The sequence below is a fragment of the Geotrypetes seraphini genome, chromosome 12, assembly GCF_902459505.1.
Source record: "Geotrypetes seraphini chromosome 12, aGeoSer1.1, whole genome shotgun sequence".
Taxonomy (NCBI): domain Eukaryota; kingdom Metazoa; phylum Chordata; class Amphibia; order Gymnophiona; family Dermophiidae; genus Geotrypetes; species Geotrypetes seraphini.
This window is the reverse complement of record NC_047095.1, coordinates 37,397,170-37,418,508: the sequence shown is the minus strand read 5'-3', so window position 1 is coordinate 37,418,508 and position 21,339 is coordinate 37,397,170. Positions and strand designations below refer to the sequence as shown.

Genomic DNA, 21,339 nt, shown 5'->3' with positions numbered 1-21,339 from the left:
CTAAATGAAATATTTGACCTTCATGACTCATTACACTATAAACTTTTGATTTTGGGACCCTTTGCGTTAAAATCTCTCTTACAACCACATGAAGCTAAGCTGTTCTCCATTTTGCTTCACTTGGCTCTCATACAAATATTTTGCTGTTGGAAGGATTTAACCCAAGTTAATGTTAATTCTCAGTGGAATTCTATATGTCTTACTGTTAAGTATGAAAACATTATTGCTGAAAAACATAACTCCCTTGAAGCTTACATCAAAACTTGAGCTATTTTACAGAAATACTGTAACTTAGAAACCTGACCTTGACAATCAATTTCTCCCTATTTCATTTCATATATCTCTAATGCTTCTTCCATTACTGCACTTTGACCTGTCATTATTTCATACACAGTTATATGTATATATTGTATGGGATTTCAGTGCTTTTCCATGCTATTGTTATTTATCAGTGATTTCTCTTTTCTTATCGTTTATTATATCACTTATTTTATAACTGATAACATAGTAACATAGTAACATAGTAGATGACGGCAGATAAAGACCCGAATGGTCCATCCAGTCTGCCCAACCTGATTCAATTTAAATTTTTTATTTTATTTTTTTAAATTTTTCTTCTTAGCTATTTCTGGGCAAGAATCCAAAGCTTTACCCGGTACTGTGCTTGGGTTCTAACTGCCAAAATCTCTGTTAAGACTTACTCCAGCCCATCTACACCCTCCCAGCCATTGAAGCCCTCCCCTGCCCATCCTCCACCAAACGGCCATACACAGACACAGACCGTGCAAGTCTGCCCAGTAACTGGCCTAGTTCAATATTTAATATTATTTTCTGATTCTAAATCTTCTGTGTTCATCCCACGCTTCTTTGAACTCAGTCACAGTTTTACTCTCCACCACCTCTCTCGGGAGCGCATTCCAGGCATCCACTACACTCTCCGTAAAGTAGAATTTCCTAACATTGCCCCTGAATCTACCACCCCTCAACCTCAAATTATGTCCTCTGGTTTTACCATTTTCCTTTCTCTGGAAAAGATTTTGTTCTACGTTAATACCCTTCAAGTATTTGAACGTCTGAATCATATCTCCCCTGTCTCTCCTTTCCTCTAGGGTATACATATTCAGGGCTTCCAGTCTCTCCTTATACGTGTTCTGGCGCAAGCCTCCTATCATTTTCGTCGCCCTCCTCTGGACCGCCTCAAGTCTTCTTACGTCTTTCGCCAGATACGGTCTCCAAAACTGAACATAATACTCCAAGTGGGGCCTCACCAATGACCTGTACAGGGGCATCAACACCTTCTTCCTTCTACTGACCACGCCTCTCTTTATACAGCCCAGCATCCTTCTGGCAGCAGCCACTGCTTTGTCACACTGTTTTTTCGCCTTTAGATCTTCGGACACTATCACCCCAAGGTCCCTCTCCCCATCCGTGCATATCAGCTTCTCTCCTCCCAGCATATACAGTTCCTTCCTATTATTAATCCCCAAATGCATTACTGTGCATTTCTTTGCATTGAATTTTAGTTGCCAGGCATTAGACCATTCCTCTAACTTTTGCAGATCCTTTTTCATATTTTCCACTCCCTCTTCGGTGTCTACTCTGTTACAAATATTGGTATCATCTGCAAAAAGGCACACTTTTCCTTCTAACCCTTCAGCAATGTCACTCAAATACATATTGAACAGGATTGGCCTCAGCACCGAACCCTGAGGGACTCCACTAGTCACCTTTCCTTCCTTCGAGCGACTTCCATTAACCACCACCCTCTGGCGTCTGTCCGACAGCCAGTTTCTGACCCAGTTCACCACTTTGGGTCCTAACTTCAGCCCTTCAAGTTTGTTCAAAAGCCTCCTATGAGGAACTGTATCAAAGGCTTTGCTGAAATCCAAGTAAATTACATCTAGCATATGTCCTCGATCCAGCTCTCTGGTCACCCAATCAAAAAATTCAATCAGGTTCGTTTGGCACGATTTACCTTTTGTAAAGCCATGTTGCCTCGGATCCTGTAACCCATTAGATTCAAGGAAGTACACTATCCTTTCTTTCAGCAACACTTCCATTATTTTTCCAATAACTGAAGTGAGGCTCACCGGCCTGTAGTTTCCTGCTTCATCCCTGTGACCACTTTTATGAATAGGGACCACATCCGCTCTCCTCCAATCCCCAGGAATCACTCCCGTCTCCAGAGATTTGTTGAACAAGTCTTTAATAGGACTCGCCAGAACCTCTCTGAGCTCCCTTAGTATCCTGGGATGGATCCCGTCTGGTCCCATCGCTTTGTCCACCTTCAGTTTTTCAAGTTGCTCATAAATACCCTCCTCCGTGAACGGCGCAGAATCTACTCCATTTTCTCGTGTAACTTTGCCAGACAATCTCGGTCCTTCTCCAGGATTTTCTTCTGTGAACACAGAACAGAAGTATTTGTTTAGCACATTTGCTTTCTCCTCATCACTCTCCACATATTTGTTCCCAGCATCTTTTAGCTTAGCAATTCCATTTTTTATCTTCCTCCTTTCACTAATATATCAGAAAAAATTTTTATCTCCCTTTTTTACATTTTTAGCCATTTGTTCTTCCGCCTGTGCCTTCGCCAAACGTATCTCTCTCTTGGCTTCTTTCAGTTTCACCCTGTAGTCCTTTCTGCTCTCCTCTTCTTGGGTTTTTTTATATTTCATGAACGCCAACTCTTTCGCCTTTATTTTCTCAGCCACTAGGTTGGAGAACCATATCAGCTTCCTTTTTCTCTTGTTTTTATTGATTTTCTTCACATAAAGGTCCGTAGCCATTTTTATCGCTCCTTTCAGCTTAGACCACTGTCTTTCCACTTCTCTTATGTCCTCCCATCCTAACAGCTCTTTCTTCAGGTTCTTTCCCATTGCATTAAAGTCCGTACGTTTGAAATCTAGGACTTTAAGTATCGTGCGGCCGCTCTCCACTTTAGCCGTTATATCAAACCAAACCGTTTGATGATCGCTACTACCCAGGTGAGCACCCACTCTAACATTAGAGATACTCTCTCCATTTGTGAGGACCAGATCCAATATCGCTTTTTCCCTTGTGGGTTCCGTCACCATTTGTCTGAGCAGAGCCTCTTGAAAGGCATCCACAATCTCTCTACTTCTTTCCGATTCCGCAGACGGAACATTCCAGTCCGCATCCGGCAGGTTGAAATCTCCCAACAGCAGAACCTCCTCTTTCCTTCCAAACTTTTGGATATCCACAATCAGATCCTTATCAATTTGCTGCGATTGAGTCGGAGGTCTATAGACTACACCCACATAGATAGAAGTTCCATCTTCTCTTTTCAGAGCAATCCATATCGCTTCTTCCTCTCCCCAGGTCCCTTGCATTTCGGTCGCTTGGATATTGATCTTTACATAGAGAGCTACTCCTCCACCTTTATGACCATCTCTGTCTTTCCTAAAAAGATTATATCCCGGTATGTTTGCATCCCATCCATGTGATTCACTGAACCAAGTCTCTGTGATAGCAACAATATCTAGATCTGCCTCTAACATCAGGGCTTGCAGATCATGAATTTTGTTGCTTAGACTGCGAGCATTTGTGGTCATCGCTTTCCAGCTATTTTTCAGCAATAATCTCCTTTTTCGTATGGATTTTTGTGTCGTTTCACTTTCCGTTGCAATACTAAGAAATGAGTTGCTGACATTGCTTATGTTGCAGCCTTTACTACTATCACATCTTTTCTTTTGCCGGGGGTGGTCTCTATAATTGTCCTTCGTACATACACCACCCCCACCTTCTAGTTTAAATGCCTAGAAAAATATTGTCTAAATTTCTCTGCAAGGTTTCTTTTTCCTGCTGTAGTAATATGTAGCCCATCAGTGCAATATAGCTTCTTGTCCTTCCATGTATTTCCCCATCCTCCTATGTACCTGAAGCCTTCTTGATGACACCAGGCTCTGAGCCATCTATTAAAGTCCTCTGTGTTTTTCACTCTTTGCTCTCCCTTTCTATATGCAGGCAGTATTTCAGAAAAAGCTAAAGTCTTTACAAAAGGTTTCACGCCCTCACCAAGCTCCCGAAAAGCTTTCTGTGCTGCAAGTGTGGAGTTGTTGGCCAGGTCATTTGTTCCCAGATGGATAACAACATCAGTGTTAAAATCCTTAGTTTCTTCCTTAATTATACTCAGTATTTGCCTGGAACTCCTGGTAGGAGGGTTCAAAGGAGAGCAACACGTCTGATAATAGGTATGGAAAACCTGTCATATTCTGAGAGATTGGAGAAGCTGGGTCTCTTTTCCCTGGAGAAGAGGAGACTTAGAGGGGATATGATAGAGACTTACAAGATCATGAAGGGCATAGAGAGAGTAGAGAGGGACAGATTCTTCGAACTTTCGAAAAATAAGAGAACAAGAGGGCATTCGGAAAAGTTGAAAGGGGACAGATTCAAAACAAATGCTAGGAAGTTCTTCTTTACCCAACGTGTGGTGGACACCTGGAATGCGCTTCCAGAGGACGTTATAAGGCAGAGTACGGTACTGGGGTTCAAGAAAGGATTGGACAAATTCCTACTGGAAATGGGGATAGAGGGGTATAGATAGAAGATTACTGCACAGGTCCTGGACCTGTTGGGCCGCCGCGTGAGCGGACTGCTGGGCACGATGGACCTCGGGTCTGACCCAGCAGAGGCATTTCTTTTGTTCTTATGTTCTTATGTTCTTATCTGAGGATCCTGGAAGACATTTCACTATTTTGGTCTCCTCGCCTTGTGTTCCAAGGTTAATGCCTCTAATGATGGAATCCCCCAACAGTAATAGTTTTCTGTTTTTGGCTTTTTTATTTGTACTTAGGGTGCGCTTGTTCTCTTGAGTTACCTTCATTGGTTCCAGTCCCACCTCCCTTCTGTTTTCTTGAGTATCGCAGTGCACTAGTGGAGCGAAGGAATTCCGTAGAGGTAATATCAGTGAAGGTGGATGTTTCTGTGTTACATGGCACAGTCTTCCTGAGCCTACTGTGACCCATTTATTCCTGGGCTGTTTTATTCTTTGAGGTAGAAGTGGTAAGTTGGTATGATTTTGTGGAGTGATGGAAGCTGCTTTAATTGTATTCAATTCCTGTTTAAGTTTGTAGAGCTCCTCCTTAATACTAGCAAATTGAAGACAGATGGGGCAAGCCTTAAGCCTCCAAATAGTATGTCTTGGAATTAAAGCACCACAGTGATTGCATAGAATAAAGGTCATCTTGATTGGTTGTGAAGTGACTTGATTTGAGTAGTCCTGATTATATGGGTCTCTATATATGAATAGTGGTCCCTGGGGTTGGTGGGACTATAAGTCTTACCCTTATTCCTATGAAGGGAAAGGGAAAGAGGAAATAAGATTTAACAGAGGAAAGAGAAGGGTTTATTTTTTTGTGCTTTTTTTTTTTTTTTAGTAAGAAACAGGGATGAGAAGAGAAATTTAGCAGATATAATGCTGAAAACCAGTGAAAAGAGCAGAATATGAAATGCTGAGTAACTTAGCTTTTAGAAGTTCACAGGGCAGCCTTGTTCACAGCAATGTCCCAAAGATAATGCAATTAACCTTAGAAGTAAAACAGAGCCCCTCCCTTCTCCACCTAATCAGCAGAAAACAATGGCTGAATACTAGTAAGACAGAAATATAGGCTCTATACCACCTAAAACACAGTATTTTAAACAAAAATGCAGGTTCTATCAGTGCTACCCTAAAACACAGGATTTATAACAGGATTTTCCCTACTTTAGTCACCCTGAGCCACAGGCACCAGGATTTAATTAGAGTTAACAAAGTCTTACCCTTTTTCCTATGAAGAGGAAGAGGAAATAAGATTTAACAGAGGAAAGAGAAGGGTTTATTTTTTTGTGCTCTTTTTTTTTTTTTTGTAAGAAACAGGGATGAGAAGAGAAATTAAGCAGATATAATGCTGAAAACCAGTGAAAAGAGCAGAATATAAAATGCTGAGTAACTTAGCTTTTAGAAGTTCACAGGGCAGCCTTGTTCACAGCTCTGTAACTTTATATAACTCAATAAAACATATTAAGAACTAAAAAAAAACCCAACCAAAAAAAAAAAAACTACAAATACCACAGGGCAGAAATATCTACAGGAAAAAAATAATTTAAAAGGTATATGGATTCAGGTTGATGAATAGTTTAAAAGAAATAAAGACTTCTGATTTTTTTTAAAAATGGGTTTTTATCACACTTCACAAATAGAAGAAAAACTTGTAAAATCTTAACCTGCAGAATGTATTAAAAATCAAACAATAATCTAGTACAATTAATTAACTAATTAGTACTATGTCCAACATGCATGTATTCATGAAGACAGATGTTTAGGCTTTTGGATTTAAAAGTTTGTTAAGGCCTGGATTCTCTATAGCAGGGGTGCCCACACTTTCTTGGCTTGCGTGCTACTTTTAAAATGACCAAGTCAAAATGATCTACCAACAATAAAAATTTTAAAAACACAAAGCACACTATACACAGAGAAAATGTTAATTATCATTTATATTCAGGGTTTTTTTCCAAAGAGGTCAAGGCAGATGACTTTAAAATATGCAATGTCACCTCAGTAATAACTATAAAAAAATAGACAAATATACTCCCTTTCCTTTTACTAAACCATGATAGCAGTTTTTAGCACAGGGAGCTGCGCTGAATGCCCCACACTGCTCCCGACGCTCATAGGCTCACTGCGCTACAAACTGCTATTGTGGTTTAGTAAAAGGGGGCCATACTGCAAAATATAGACAGCAAATATAAATTCGGACTCATTTTGATCACTAAATTTAAAATAAAATCATTTTTCCTACCTTTGCTGCCTGGTGGTTTCATGAGTCTCTGGTTGCACTTCCTTCTTCTGACTGTAAATCCAATATTTATTTATTTCTTTGTGCCTCCTGCATGCTTCCTCTCCTCCAGACCTCATTCCATTCCCCAACCAACATCTCTCTCTGTCCCTCCATGAGTCCAACTTTTTCTTCCTCTCTCCCTGCCCCCTTCCCTTTCTTTCTTTCTCTTTCTGCCCTTTTTTTCTTTCTCTCTCCCTGCCCTCTTTCTTTCTTTCTCTCTCTCTCCCTGTCCCCTCCCCTTTCTGTTTTTTTTAATTTTTATTTTAGCACGTTTTATTGAATTTACATAAGAACATAAGAATTACCGCTGCTGGGTCAGACCAGTGGCCCATCGTGCCCAGCAGTCCACTCACGCGGCGGCTCCCAGGTCAAAGACCAGTGATCTAAATGAGTCCAGCATCACCTGCATACGTTCCAGTTTAGCAGGAACTTGTCCAACTTTGTCTTGAATCCCTGGAGGGTGTTTTCCCCTATAACAGACTCTGGAAGAGCGTTCCAGTTTTCACCACTCTCTGGGTGAAGAAGAACTTCCTTACGTTTGTATGGAATCTATCCCCTTTAAACTTTAGAGAGTGCCCTCTCGTTCTCCCTACCTTGGAGAGGGTGAACAATCTGTCTTTATCTACTAAGTCTATTCCCTTCAATATTTTGAATGTTTCGATCATATCCCCTCTCAGTCTCCTCTTTTCAAGGGAGAAGAGGCCCAGCTTCTCCAGTCTCTTACTGTATGGCAACTCTTCCAGCCCCTTAACCATTTTAGTTGCTCTTCTCTGGACCCTTTTGAGTAGTACCGTGTCCTTCTTCATGTATGGCGACCAGTGCTGGACGCAGTACTCCATGTGAAGGTGCACTATGGCCCCGGTACAGCGGCATGATAACCTTCTCTGATCTGTTCGTGATCCCCTTTTTTATCATTCCTAGCATTCTGTTCGCCCTTTTCGCCATCCATGCATTGCGTGGATGGCTTCATTGACTTGTCGATCAGAACTGCCAAGTCTCTTTCTTGGCAAATTCACCAGATATCCAAATAACCCACCCCAAAACATAAACAGTCATACTTGTACTTTTCAATATAAGGCAATACTATCCAACCCAAAATTTCTCTCCTCCCTCTCTTTTTTATTTTTCTTTCTCCCTGCCCCCCTTTCCTTCTTTCTCTCTCCCTGCCCTCTTTCTTTCTTTCTGTCTGTCTGTCTGTCTTGCTCTCTCCCTGCCCCCCCAAGTCATCGCCACCGATTTCTCCCTGCTTCCCCGACACCAGGCCAGGCGCGTACAAGCGCCAGACCCACAGCCTTCCTCCAAACGTCAATTCTAACATCAGAAAGGAAATTCTGGACCAGCCAGGCAGCGATTAGCTGGTCTGGAACTTCCTCTCTGATGTCAGAATTGACATTGGGGGGAAGGCTGTGGGCTCGGCGCTTGTACACACCTTGTCTGGTGTCAGGGAAGCAGGGAGAACAGAATGCAAAGGCAATGTGAAGCCCGAGATGAACTCCTAGATCAATTCGCATTGCTTTTGTGATCTACTGGTCGATCGCAATCGTCCTTTTGGGCACCCTTGCTCTATAGGGTGCCGATATCGGCAGCCACTGAACACATGTCAATCTAATGATGGCACCCTATAGAGAATTATACCTCTGTGAAAGATAGGCACCAGTAATATAGGCTAGGGTTTTCTGGGCCTACATTTCCAATGCCTATCTTTGTTGTGAATTGCAACTCCGTGGCTGTAAGCTGCCTAATGTCACTTCTGGTGTTAGCCACATCCTTAGTGGGGTTAGGTTGCCTAAAGTGTCTATTATTTAGGCGCCAGTAGGCGCTTTAATGGTGTGGTGTTTTTGCTATTTTACTTGGCATTAATTAGCTTATGTGCTAGTAGGACGCCTTCCGGCGTCTACATTTAGATGTCTTTTCTAGAATTTCCCCCTAAATGCCCACAGTTAGGATCTTAAAATCATAAGGCATTAAAATTGATTTGCCTTAAAAAGGAGGTGGAACCAGAGTAGGGGAATGATGTTAGGCACTCAAGACTGATTTCTAGTGCTGGGTATCAAGATTACAATAAGTACTTAGAAATACCTATAGCAATTCTAACTTTAGGAACCTCTGTTGTAAGGTTCCTAAAGTTAACGCTGAAGTTATGGCATTTCTATTCTATTCAGAATTTAAATCACCTTAGGCTACGCTTTTTTGAAAATGCTGTAATTTAAAACGCCCTATATCCACTAACCCCATCTTCTACAAAACTGTGCTAGCGGTTTTTAGCGCAGAGAGAGCACAGAAAGCTGCACTGAATGGCTCATGCTGCTCCCGACGCTCATTGAGTTCCTATGAGCGTCAGGAGCAGTGCAGGGAGTGTGCAGGGAGCAGTGCAGGGAGTGTGCAGGGAGCTAGCGCAGTTTCGTAGAAGAGGGGGTAAGTCTATGTCTCCAAATCTGCATGGTATGACTATTCTGTAAAAGCTGAAATTTTTATGCCTCTATGCACACCAAGTTTGTTTTTCCCACCAAAGTTTGTCCTGCTTATACTGTGAATGTACTCTTGTAACCAACCGTTCTGAGCTCCTTTGGAAGGACGGGCTAAATAAATGAATGAATACATAAAGAAACTTGTTTTAGGAGCCTTTGCTTTCTGAATAAGGTGCCTAAACTTAGCACTAGAGAATGACACGGGGAAAAATTCTGTCCCCGTTACCGCCCCGTCCCTGGACCACTATCCTCTGCACCGCCCCGTCCCCGCTGTCCCTTTCACCGCCCCGTCTTTGCTGTCCCCTTCACCGCCCCTTCACCACCCCGCTGTCTCTTTCACCGCCCCGCTGTCTCTTTCACCGCCCCGTCCCCGTCTTCAGCGTCTTCTCCTCTCCATCCCCCCACCCCCAGCACCCTTCACGCAGTCCAGCAGCTCCCTCCTGCCGGCCAGCCGTGCATTTCCCTCCTTTTCCCTTACATTTTCTTCTTAAAATGGCGATTTCTATAAGGCTACGAGTTGTATTACAGCCGGAGCCTTGAAGTCGCGTCGGGTTGCCTGCTAGAAGTCTTCTCCGATGCAACCGGAAACAGGAAGTTGCGTCAGAGGAGACTTTTACCAGCAGGCAACACAACGCGACTTCAAGGCTCTGGCTGTAATACAGCTTGTAGCCTTATAGAAATCGCCATTTTAAGAAGAAAAGGTAAGGGAAAAGGAGGGAGGGAGATACATGGACGGCCGGCGGGAGAGAGTGGGCTGCCGGTTCGAACGCTCGGTCACCGCGCGTTCAAGATTGTTCACCACCCCGTGCTACCATTCACCGCTCCACGGGGCGGTGAATGGCCTTGTCCCCGAACTTGCGGTGACCATTTTTTTTGGTCACCATTTTGGCGGGTTACCCGCGGCTAAACGCGGCTAGCCATGGGTAACCGCCACCATGTCATTCTCTACTTAGCACCTAACTTAGGGGCTTTTCTGCTAAAAGATGTTAAGCCCTTAGGGTCATATTCTATATAAGACACCTAAAAAATTGGCACTGAAAAGGAAGGCACTTAGCAGGATTCTATAAACGCTTCTGAAGTTATGTGCAGTTTATAAAATCATGCTTAGCACCTGTACATGTGACTAATATTTAGGCACACCCATTTTAGGGTCATGAAAACCAGTCCGAAATACCTGTGCCTAAGTTATGTTCAAATTGGGCACCTAAGTTTTAGCAACAGCCATGAACTGCCCATGCTTCTCCCATGGTCACACACCCCTTGCAAGATTCATGCACCAGAATTTATGTGCACCACGTTATTGAATACGCTTAGAAAGTTGTGCGTGCAAATTCTAATTAGTGCCAACTATTACTTGTTAATCGCCAATTGAGTTGTATGCGCAAATCGGCAAAGCAGATAGATTTGTGCGTGAAATTTTGGTCACACTCTACAGAATTAGGCCTTTAATGTTCAGTCAGCACGCACAAATAGGCTACTGCAGAAATTACTTAAAGCATTTTGTGGTATTTTGCCTGTTTGTACTTGCTAACCCATGTGTTCCTGAGTTTAAAAAAAAATATTTTTTGAAAGAAACGTGTCCTGGGTAGAGGATGGGTTTGGAAGTTCAGGTACAAGATCCTTTATCCCAAATCCTTGGGACCAGGCATATTTCAGCTTTTGGAATTTTTTAGATTTTGGAATAGTTATGTTAAGTCAGAAAAAGACAGACCATAAAATGACCTGTTCCCACACCATGTTCTTTAGTCAGCCATAGAGGTCTGCACGGGAACGGAGATCGCGGGAATCCCGCAGGTCCCACGGGAGTCCCGCAGGAATCCCCCCTAGCCCATGGGACTCCCACGGAGACCCCCCTCTAGCCAACCGGACTCCCACGGGGATGGAAGGCTTTGGAAGCAGGGTTCGTCCATATAATATAATGGACACGTAGGCCTTAGTAAAAGAGGGGGATTTATAATTTAATTACCTGAACAGAAAACAAAAAAAGTGTTCCACCAAAGAGATTCCACAAGGAAAACAACAGCGCAAACACAAAAGAAATTGTGGAATTGATGATCCTGTCAGAAGAAATTGCTGCTTTTTATGGGGACGGGCGGGGATGGAGGTAATTCCTTGCGGGGATGGGTGGGGACGGAGAGGATCCTGGCGGGGATGGGTGGGATTTCTGTTCCCGTGCAACTCTCTAGTCAGCCATTGTACACAGATACACCATGGTCAAACTTTTTTAAAATTTTGACTTTATGTACTGTTGACACTGTCAGCCTGAGCTGAATCTGCAGCTCTCGTTGCCATTCTTCCAGCCCTCTGACTTGAATTGCGCAGAGAACACGTACATCTGCGTTGGTTTCAGCATGGGTCACGTCAGGGAAATTGACCTCTTCCGGTTTGCATCAAATTTTGGTTTTCAGAAGCTTTTCAGTTTTCAGAATTTCGGATAAAGGATCTTGTACCTGTAATTTGCAAATGTACATTTTCCCTTTTTTATTAGTTATAATGTCATATAACGGTAACGAACATGAACAATATTTTAAAAATGTAGCAGGATTGTATCTAGAGAACCATTGTAACATATATCTTGTATTCAAGCAGCTAAGTTAGAATATGACTTATACGCTTTCCTTTTATAATTATTTTTCTCACATTTCCTGTCTAATAAGTTCTTTTGTCATCTTCTGTCTCTCAGTATATTTCAACTCCCTTTTCTTTTCTTCTCTTTTCTTTTCTTTTTGCCTTAACAAAGATTCTGCTTTCTTCATCTAAACCTGTCCAAAAAAGCTATGTGCCCAAGCTTCATAAGGGTGATATGAAGAATAAATTTGAAGCCATGCAGAAAGCAAGGGAAGAGAAAAACCAAAGGAGATCCACAGAGGAAAAGCAACGAAGAAAAGAACAATATATTAGAGAGAGAGAATGGAACAGGAGAAAACAGGAGGTCATTGTCCTTGGAAATTTGTGTGCTTATCACCAATTATTTTCTATACTAACAATCGATATCTTTACTGTTGTTTGCTCGTAAGTACTGGAAAACCGTGAGAGTACTAAACACAAACTGTTTCAATAGTAATGAAGTTGTAGGTGATACATATTTATTCTCATATATATTTTTAGAGCTAGCTGAATTTATACAGGGAGCATACAGTAGCTCTTGAAAGTTAATTGAATTAGACAAAGAAAAATTCCCCCTTTTACAAAGCTGCGGTAATGGCTGATGAATGGCAAATTCTCCGACACCCATTAAATCCCTGTGGGCGTCGGAGCGATTACTGAAGCAGAAGCCACTATCGTGGCTTTGTAAAAGGAGCCCAAAGGTAAAAAACCTACAATTTGCCTGTTGAACTTCATTTATATAGGCCAGGGGTGTCCAACCTGCGGCCTGAGGGCCGCATGCGGCCCAGTGAAGTATTTTGTGCGGCCCTGGTCAAGGACGATGCAGTGTTTTCCTCTGCTGCTCCCGGGTGTTTACCGTCTTGCCGGCTCCCTCCTCTGTCTTGCTGCAGAGTGTGCAGCCCCAGAAACATTTTTTTCAACCAATGTGGCCGAGTGAAGCCAAAAGGTTGGACACCCCTGATTATAGGCTAACAAGGACACCACATGACATTGTATAAAATGTTATAAAATACCTGTATACATCTAAAAGAATTATTCTTTAACCTAAGCACCTATATTTACATGAGCGTGAATGTTTAAGTGCACATATGTGCATAAATGCAAGCATTCTGTCTAAATATTATTCTGCAGTAAAGGCAGTATATAAAGTTTAAATAAACAAAAACATATAGGGACCCTTTTACTAAAGCTAACAGAATTAGGGCTCCTTTTACTAAGGTGCGCTAGTGGTTTTAGCGCACGCAGGGTATTACCGTGCACTACGCGGCTAGAACTAATGCCAGCTCAATGCTGGTGTAAGCGTCTAGTGTGCACGGCAATGTGGCGCGCTATTCCGCGCGTTAATAATGCCCTAATGCAGCTTAGTAAAAGGAGCTCTTAGCGTGTGCTAAATGTTAAGAAGCCCATTGGCATAAAGGGCAGCTAGGCACGCTAATTAAAGATGCCTAGCGACACCTATCTTTGGGATCCGTGCACAACTTTTTTTTTAAATTTGCATGGTAATCGACCATGCCAGTATTCATCCAATCAAAAAAAAAATTAACAATTAAGAGTTTGGCGCTAAACTCGTAGGCATTGAAAGGCGTCTGAATGTAGTCATCAAAATTTTGTAACAGAAGTCTTCCCCCCCTCCCCATCTCCCACCCTAAGATCCTCATTGAAGGATAGTGACATCTACTAAATCTTGCACATCCCAGTTCCGGGGATCTTGGTTCTTATGATCCCCGAAAATACATTTTTAGAATGAGATGACCTTAAAAATGATCAAGGCACAATTACAGTGCCAACCAACCAGCCTTAGATCAAGAACTTCTCTGAACTTAACCCTCCCTCCGACTACATCCCCCACAATAAGTTATAATACAGACAATATATTTAAATGCAACTCTTTTAAAAAAATTTATATTACAAACAAAAGTGTTTTAAGCTTACATGTGGTATGTGGCATTCTAGCATATTTTGTAAATGAGAAATTCCAGGAATTTTTATTTATTTACCAAGATTGATTACATGTCCTGCTATAAAGCTTAAGTGTAATGTCACAGTTTCAAAGTGATTAAAAGCACGTGTTATAAAATAGCTACACTGACGTCCCGATGCCACAAATTTTGACAACATCCAGGCAATGCAGATGCACTGATCACAGACTCCATAGGAATCAAGTAATTCTGAGCCACTCAAAATGATTCAAGCATGAAAGCGCAATTGAAATACATTTGTTGCATTACTAAAGTGCTATGATGTGTGCATGGTGTTTGACTAGCATTCGGTAAACATTTTTATCTCACCGCTTGTGTTAACGTTTATAAATTGGCAATGATAAATGTATCTTCCCCATCAGTTGATTATAAGATTATACAGGTTAAATGCTTTGTACTATTTATCTTCTTATTAGTGATCCAGTTCAAGTTATTTCAGAAGTGCAATGCGTAATGTAGGAAGGAATCGTAAGTGTTCAAAGCTTGTGCAGACGAGGACAGAGCTTGCAAGGATGGGACAGGAAAATAACTCATGGGGATGGGGATGGAGATAGATCCCGCGGGTATAGGGGCAAATTTGTCCCCGTATCATTCTCTAGTGACAATCCCCTTCCCATCCACCCCCATCAACCGATAATATCTCTGTATCCATCATAATCCAGTCTAAAGAGATGTGTAATTTCAACATGCTCACGTTTACTAACCTGCAGTGTGCAGGGCATCACCGTCCATTATAGCAGGGAGGCCTATTCATTAATAATGGGGTACTTTTACCAAATTGTGGTAAAAACACAGATCTTGCCTGTGCGTTAAGGATATTTTTGCTGTGGTTGTAAGAACCCTGATTTTCTTTTTTTTTTGCTATTAGTGTGTGGCCATTTTTCAAAATTATGACTGCCTCCGGTTTTGAAGGCAGTAAGGGCACCAGTGTTATCCATACTCTAACCAGTTAGTGCACAGTAATGTAGCTAGATCCCACAATAATGTAGCTAGCTGGTTAGCGCAAGAATGCCCACTTTTCACCCCCTAGATCAGAGATAATAAGTAGTGAGGTAAATGCTCTCAAAGTATACAAAATAGAGAGGTCAAAAACAATAACAAAAGTGGAAAATCAGAAGAGACTTTTTGTTTCAACTTATGAACACAAGTGTTTCGTCCGAATCACTCAGCAACTATTTCTCTGGCATTTGAAGTTTTGCACATCTCCTTTGGGTTCCTTGAAACAGACCCTCGAAACATGGCCCATATCGGGACCTGCTAACACACCTTAAAGCTAAGTGGAGTGGTTTTTCCCTCTTATTGCCATTGAGAACAAATCTAGCATTCAAAGAGCACGTTGCCTTACTTATTATTATTTTGCACTAAAGTCATACACAGTGATGGGACGGTGGGTTCGGCTATAGGAGCCACGGCTCTTGGTCGGATTACACAAATCTGAGTGTATGTGAAAATTGTATTACCTTATTTCAACACCTATATTTAAGACTCATATTTGACTTTCATATATTGAGAAGTCTTGGTTCTAGTTACACTTTTCATCCCTGACATGCATCCTCAAAAAATATGCAAAAAATTATTTAGCACATGGTTACTGCATGAATATTCATGCATCCTGTGGAATATTTTTGGATGCATTAGGTGCAGTTAGCACCTATTGAAGTTTAGTAAAAGAGCCCCAATGTGCATTAAAGCAGGTTAGGATCTAAACCAGGCTTGTCTAACCTGCGGGCCACAATTCGGCCTGCCCACTCTATTTTCTTGGCCCGCAAAAGCTCCCTGAAGTCCTCTGATGGGATCCCTGCTTCCCCACCGCACTGGTGTAACCAGGTGTTTCCCTACCGCATTGGGGGTACATATAAGAGAAAGAACAGGTGAAGGATAGGGGACATGGGGAAAAGAGAGAGAGAAAATCAGTCAGACACAAGAAGAAAGGCAAAAAGGAGACAGAAGTGTGCAAAATTTATGTGCTGCTTGTAGGCAAAAAAAAAACAAAAAAACCAACTGGGGATGGGCAGGAGGGTCATAGGAACTGAATAAAGCATGGAGTTTCATTTTGAAGCTGCCATTGACATTATTGAGATAGTGGGGAACATTGGCATAGCCATGATAGGGGCTGGGCCTTCCCACTTTGGGTTCAGGTCCCCCTCCAAACTTGCACTACACCTATTAAGAATACCAAAGCCTCATCTGCTAAAGAAATTCACTGCTGAGCTGCTCACCTCCTCCTGGCACTGCTGCAGTAACCTGGAAGTCAACGAGTGCCTCCAGTCACATGATGCTGGGACTCCTCACACATGCTCAGTTTGGCATTCCCGGAGTTGATGGCTGGAGGCACCCTTCCAATTGCCAAGTTACTATTGAAGCACCAGGAGGAGAAGTGTGGCTCAGCAGGGAATTTCATTGACCGGTAGCAAAGGTAATTGTAATGCACGAGGGGGGAGGGAATATGTTACTCCTCCCCAGTGCTCCTCTGGACCGCCCCCCCCTCAAAAAAGATGATATGGCCAGACTGCAAAGGTATGGCTGCACCTCAAATACTGTATGCAATTCTGGTCACCGTATCTCAATAAAATGTAGTGGAATTAGAAAAGGAACAGAGAAGGGCAACAAAAATAATAAAAGGGATGGGATGACTTTCCTAAGAGGAAAAGCTAAAGCAGCCAGGGCTTTTCAGCTGGAGAAGAGAAGGCTCAGGGGTGATATGAGAGAGATTTATAAAATACTGATTGGAGTGGAAAGAGACAGGGATAGGCAACAGCGATTTGCATGTTGAGAGAGAAAGCCCAGGAACTGCACATTGAGACAGAGCAGAGACAAGCAGACCAGGAGCTGCACAATGAAGGAAAGAGACAGGCAGCATGTGCAGATTGTGCAAAAGAGAAACACAACAAAGAGACTCATTCCATCCAACAAAGTTGAGGCAGTCTCCATCGAGGGCCTGGATTTTATAAATGGCATCCGATTGTAGGCAGCGGTAGGCGTCCTACCGGTGTCTAACCAGCCATTTGGGACGCACGTTTTTAGAAAAAAAGCTCCCGAGGCTCACAGGACTAAGGGCTCCTTTCTGCCCTAGCCCCATCCCATTCTACCCCCAGCCCTGCCCTGTTCCTCCCCAGGCCTTGCTCCCACACTGACCTCGTGTTTCCTTTCCCGAGCTCCAGGATGCATCTAGAGGGTCTCTGTGTATGCGTGGACGTTAACACAATGACATCACGTTCATGCATGTGATGTCATCACATCAATATCCGAGCAGGCGCAGAGGCCTTCCAAACACGGCCCTGAGCTCGGTGCCTTCCAAAACCAGACAAACTACTAACAAATATCTTCCTACTTGGGGCCATGACACCAATAACGTTTCGCAACATTTATTCCTATCAGAACACCTGGTCTTGGTCACACATGCAGAACACAGATAAACCCTATGCAAATATAGGACCACAAACTAAAAGTCATAATATACACAAAAAAAAACCCTAAGATGTCAGACTCTGCATGCAGTACAACACCAGAGAAACAGAAAGAAATATATTTCTTCCTGAACAATGCAAAATATAGACAGCAGATGTAAATTATGAAAAACAAACATTTCTCAATCACTAAATTGAAAATAAAACCACTTTGTTGTCTGGTGATTTTATTTTTTTAATCATCTTTTCCCAGTCTCTGATTACACTTCCTTCTATCTGTTATCCATTTGCTGTTTTATCTCCTTCACTTTCAGCTCTATATCCATCTTTATTCCAAAAAGATTAAAAAGGGGAATTTTTGCTTCAAACCAGTCAATAGGTTAGAGCAAAAGGCTGAATGTTCTCAAAAAATACCCAAACCAAACAGGTAAATGTCCTCAATTCAACATTGCAGTTTTATTTATATGTGCTCATAGACAGGTTAACAGAGCGCCATAAGGTGAATGAATTCTACCAGTGGTGCATACCGTATTCTAATCATAGCTCACTTTAAACGGAGCACTTAGAGGGGCATAATCGAAAGGGACGTTTAAGTTCGTTTACGTCCATCTTGCAAGTCGTCCAAAGCTAAAAAGAGCTTAAGACACATTTTCGAAAGATCCATCTAACTTTTTTTTGTTTCGAAAATCGTCTAATTATACGTCCTGCCGATCTGATCGTCCAAGCCACTAAAACGTCCATCTTTATACCACATTTTTGTCCAACTTTCCGTCCAAATCCAAAATGCCTAGAACAAGCCCTGTTGGATGTGGGAGGGGTCTGCAAAGTGATGGACTGCACACCCAGACCTGCCACCTAAACAGGGCACTGCTGTGAACTTCACAAAAAGGGTGCCATGGCTTCTCCTCCCTACAGCTCCCTTATAGGTTACGGTGAGCCCTCCAAACCACCTCCAGAATCCCCTAGATCCACTTATCTACCTCCCCAATAGCCCTTATGGCTGCAGGAGCCACTTATATGCCAGTACAAAAGGGTTTTGGGGGTGTATAGGGGAGTGCACATGTTTCAATATCAATGCAGTGATTACAGGGGTTTATGGGCATGGGTCCATCTCTCTATGGGTCCCTAACCCACCCCCAAGACCATTTAAGACGCCTCTGTGCAGCATAACTAGGCTTTCCTATGCCAGGCGGCCAGGTAATGATGGTCTGGAGGCAGAAATTTTAAAGTTATGATTAAAATTTTTATGGAGGTGGGGGGGTTGGTGATCACTGGGCTAGTGTGTGGGGGTCTGTTTTATGTGTTTGCAGTGCTTATCTGGTGACTTTAGGTGGGTTTTTATGACTTAGACCATGTTTTACATGGTTTAAGTCACAACGTCCAAGTTCCGTCTAGGCTCTGTTTTATGACTAAGTCTAAGCTGGCCCATGTCCTGCCCAGCTCCCGCCCTTGACACGCCTCCCGAAATTCCCCGTGTAGGTTTGGTCGTTCAGCGGCACTATGAAGGCCTAGGTCGTTTAGAAATACATCCAAAACCCGTTTTTAGTATCGGCGCTTGGACGTTTTTGAAAAATGTTCGTCCAAGTGCCCACAGGTCGGTTTTTGGATGTTTCCCTCTTTCGATTATGAGCCCCTTAGGCTTCAAGTAGCTTATTAGATGTTAATGTAGAGTACTTTTTAGATTTTTTTAAATTGTGAGAATCAAACAAATCTGAAAAAACAGTTGATGGAGAAAGATGGTAAACCCTGTCTACTTTAAGCCTAAGTGCTCTTTTTAAAATGTGCTATGATTAGAATGCGGTATGTACCACTGGTAGAATTCATTCACTGTATGGTGTCATGTGAACCTTCTGTCTATGAGCACATTCAAATAATGATTTAAATGTTAAAATTGCAATGTTGAATTGAGGACATTTACCTACATCCATCTTTGGTATTAACTTTTAACATTCAGCTTTCTTCCATTTTTCTGCTTCCTCCTCACATCTATCTACTTTTCCATGGCTTCCCTTCCCATCTACCCATGCACACTATCTCCTCCCTCGCTCTGCCCTTCCTCAACATCCATGTGTGCCATCTTCTCCCTCTTTCTTCTCCCCTATTCCCATCTATTCATAAACAGCATTTTTTCATCTCTCTTCCCCACCCCTCCCAAACCTATGTACCATGCCCTCCCTCTGTCTCCCTTTCCTCTCCATCCCTTTGCACCATCTCCTCCCTCTCCTATGGACTGACATCTATCTTTCCCCTTTCCCCCTCCTATGGTCTGGGATCTTTATCCTCTCCTTCTCACAGTCTGGCATTTTTCTCTCCTCTTTCCTTTCCTTTCATATCCTATCCTTTCCTTTCCCTCTTCTCCTCTCCCCTTTGTGGTCTGGCATCTCTCTGTCTTTCCCTTCCCTTCCCCCTGCCATAGTCTCTCCCTCTACCTTCCATTTCCTGGACTGGCATCTTTCTCTTCTTACCCCCTCCCCATCCAGTTGTCTAATATCTTTCTCCTTTCCCCCTCCCATTGTCTGCTATCTCTCTCTGCCCCATCTCTGCTTCTCCTGGAAGTCTGGCATCTTTCCCTTTCTTCCCCATCCCCACGTTTCAGCATGTCTCTTCCCTTCCCCATGCTATCTCCCCTCCCATCACGCGAGATCCGGTACATGCTTACAGTGGCGTACCTAACATATGTGACACCCGGGGCCCATTATTTTTTGGCACCCCTCCATCTGTACGAAAAACATGATTTTTAGTAACAAGCCACACATCACACATGAGTACCTAGGAAAAGGCAGCATCTTACATATTGCAGTGAGCAGTACATCAATACACCCATTGTAAAACTAAACAAGCCAGACCAGTACAGATCAATCCTACACCGTCAATCCTAACAGAAAACCATGTCTTTCAAACACACAGAACACAGAAAACACCTTCGCCTAGTATGGAATATGTCATCACAAACTAACCCCTTCCCCTTTTACAAAACTGTAGTGTGGATTTTAGCCACGGTGGTAACAGCTCTGATGCTCATAGAATTCTGAGCATCAGAGCTGCTACCACCACGGCTGGCGCTAAAAAACGCTCCACAGTTTTGTAAAAGGGGGGATAAAATAGAAATACATAGACAAAGGTTAAATTGAACCAGCAAGAAGCTGGACTCTGCATAAAATGCAACACCACAGAAACAGTGACATATGTCTCCTAAAGCAATAAATAAATAGAAAATTTTTGTTCTACCTTTGTCTTCTCTGGTTTCTGCTTTCCTCATCTTCTTGTTACTGTCTTCCTTCCATCCACTGTCTGCCATCTCTCTGCCCCTCCCTATATGGCATCTTCTCTCCTTCTATGCCCCTTCCAGAAACTGTATGCCTCCTCCTTCCATCTCTCCTCTAGAAACCCCCCCCCCCTTTTTGGTCTGGCATCCATCATCTTCCCTCTGTTCTCTCATGGTCTGGCATCTTTCTCCTTTCATCTCTCTTTCCCTCCCCCCTGTTGGTTATTAGCATCTCTCTCTTCTCATTTCCTCCGCTCAGATCTGATATCTCTGTCTCCTTCCCCATTCTCTGGCATCTCTCTCTCTTCCCTTTCCTTCTCTGGTCTTCCTTCTTTATTTTCTGCCTCCGTCTAAATTAAATTCTTTCTTACTATGCAGTCCTCAGTTTCCCTCTTTTCACTATGTCTACTCACAGCATGCCACCCCTTTCCTTCACCCCTCCACTATCTCACTAACTCTATCTTCTTCCCCCATCCAGCATATGTCCTTTTTCTTTATCCCTCCTTCCATCCAGTATGTGTTCTCTTTCTCCACTTCCATGCAGCATTTGCTCTCCCTTCTCCCCACTTCCATCATCTGAGCTCTTATCTCTCTCCTTTCTACCCACTTCCATCATCTGCCCCCTTCTCTCAATCTCTCCATCCACCACAGGCCCATCTTTCTCCCTTTCTCACCTTTCCGATTTTGGCAACAAGATCTGCAATGCCCCCCCCCCCCGGACAACAGGCCCGGTCCGACAAACCTCCCTGCCCTGTGGCCGGCGATGTCTAAACTGCC

The 21,339-nt window shown here is 42.9% G+C and overlaps 1 protein-coding gene across 8 annotated transcripts in view; it reads left to right on the top strand.

Moving 5' to 3' along the window:
- NEXN (nexilin F-actin binding protein) overlaps positions 1-21,339 on the top strand; it is a 153,250-nt gene that overhangs the window by 27,769 nt on the left and 104,142 nt on the right. For 6 of the 8 annotated variants that reach the window (XM_033915854.1, XM_033915857.1, XM_033915852.1 and 3 more), the window contains exon 3: positions 12,045-12,236. The exons of the other annotated variants lie outside the window; for them this stretch is intronic. In XM_033915854.1, coding sequence (XP_033771745.1) covers positions 12,045-12,236 — 192 coding nt within the window. The remainder of the gene's footprint in view (positions 1-12,044; positions 12,237-21,339) is intronic. 8 annotated transcript variants of the gene reach the window in all.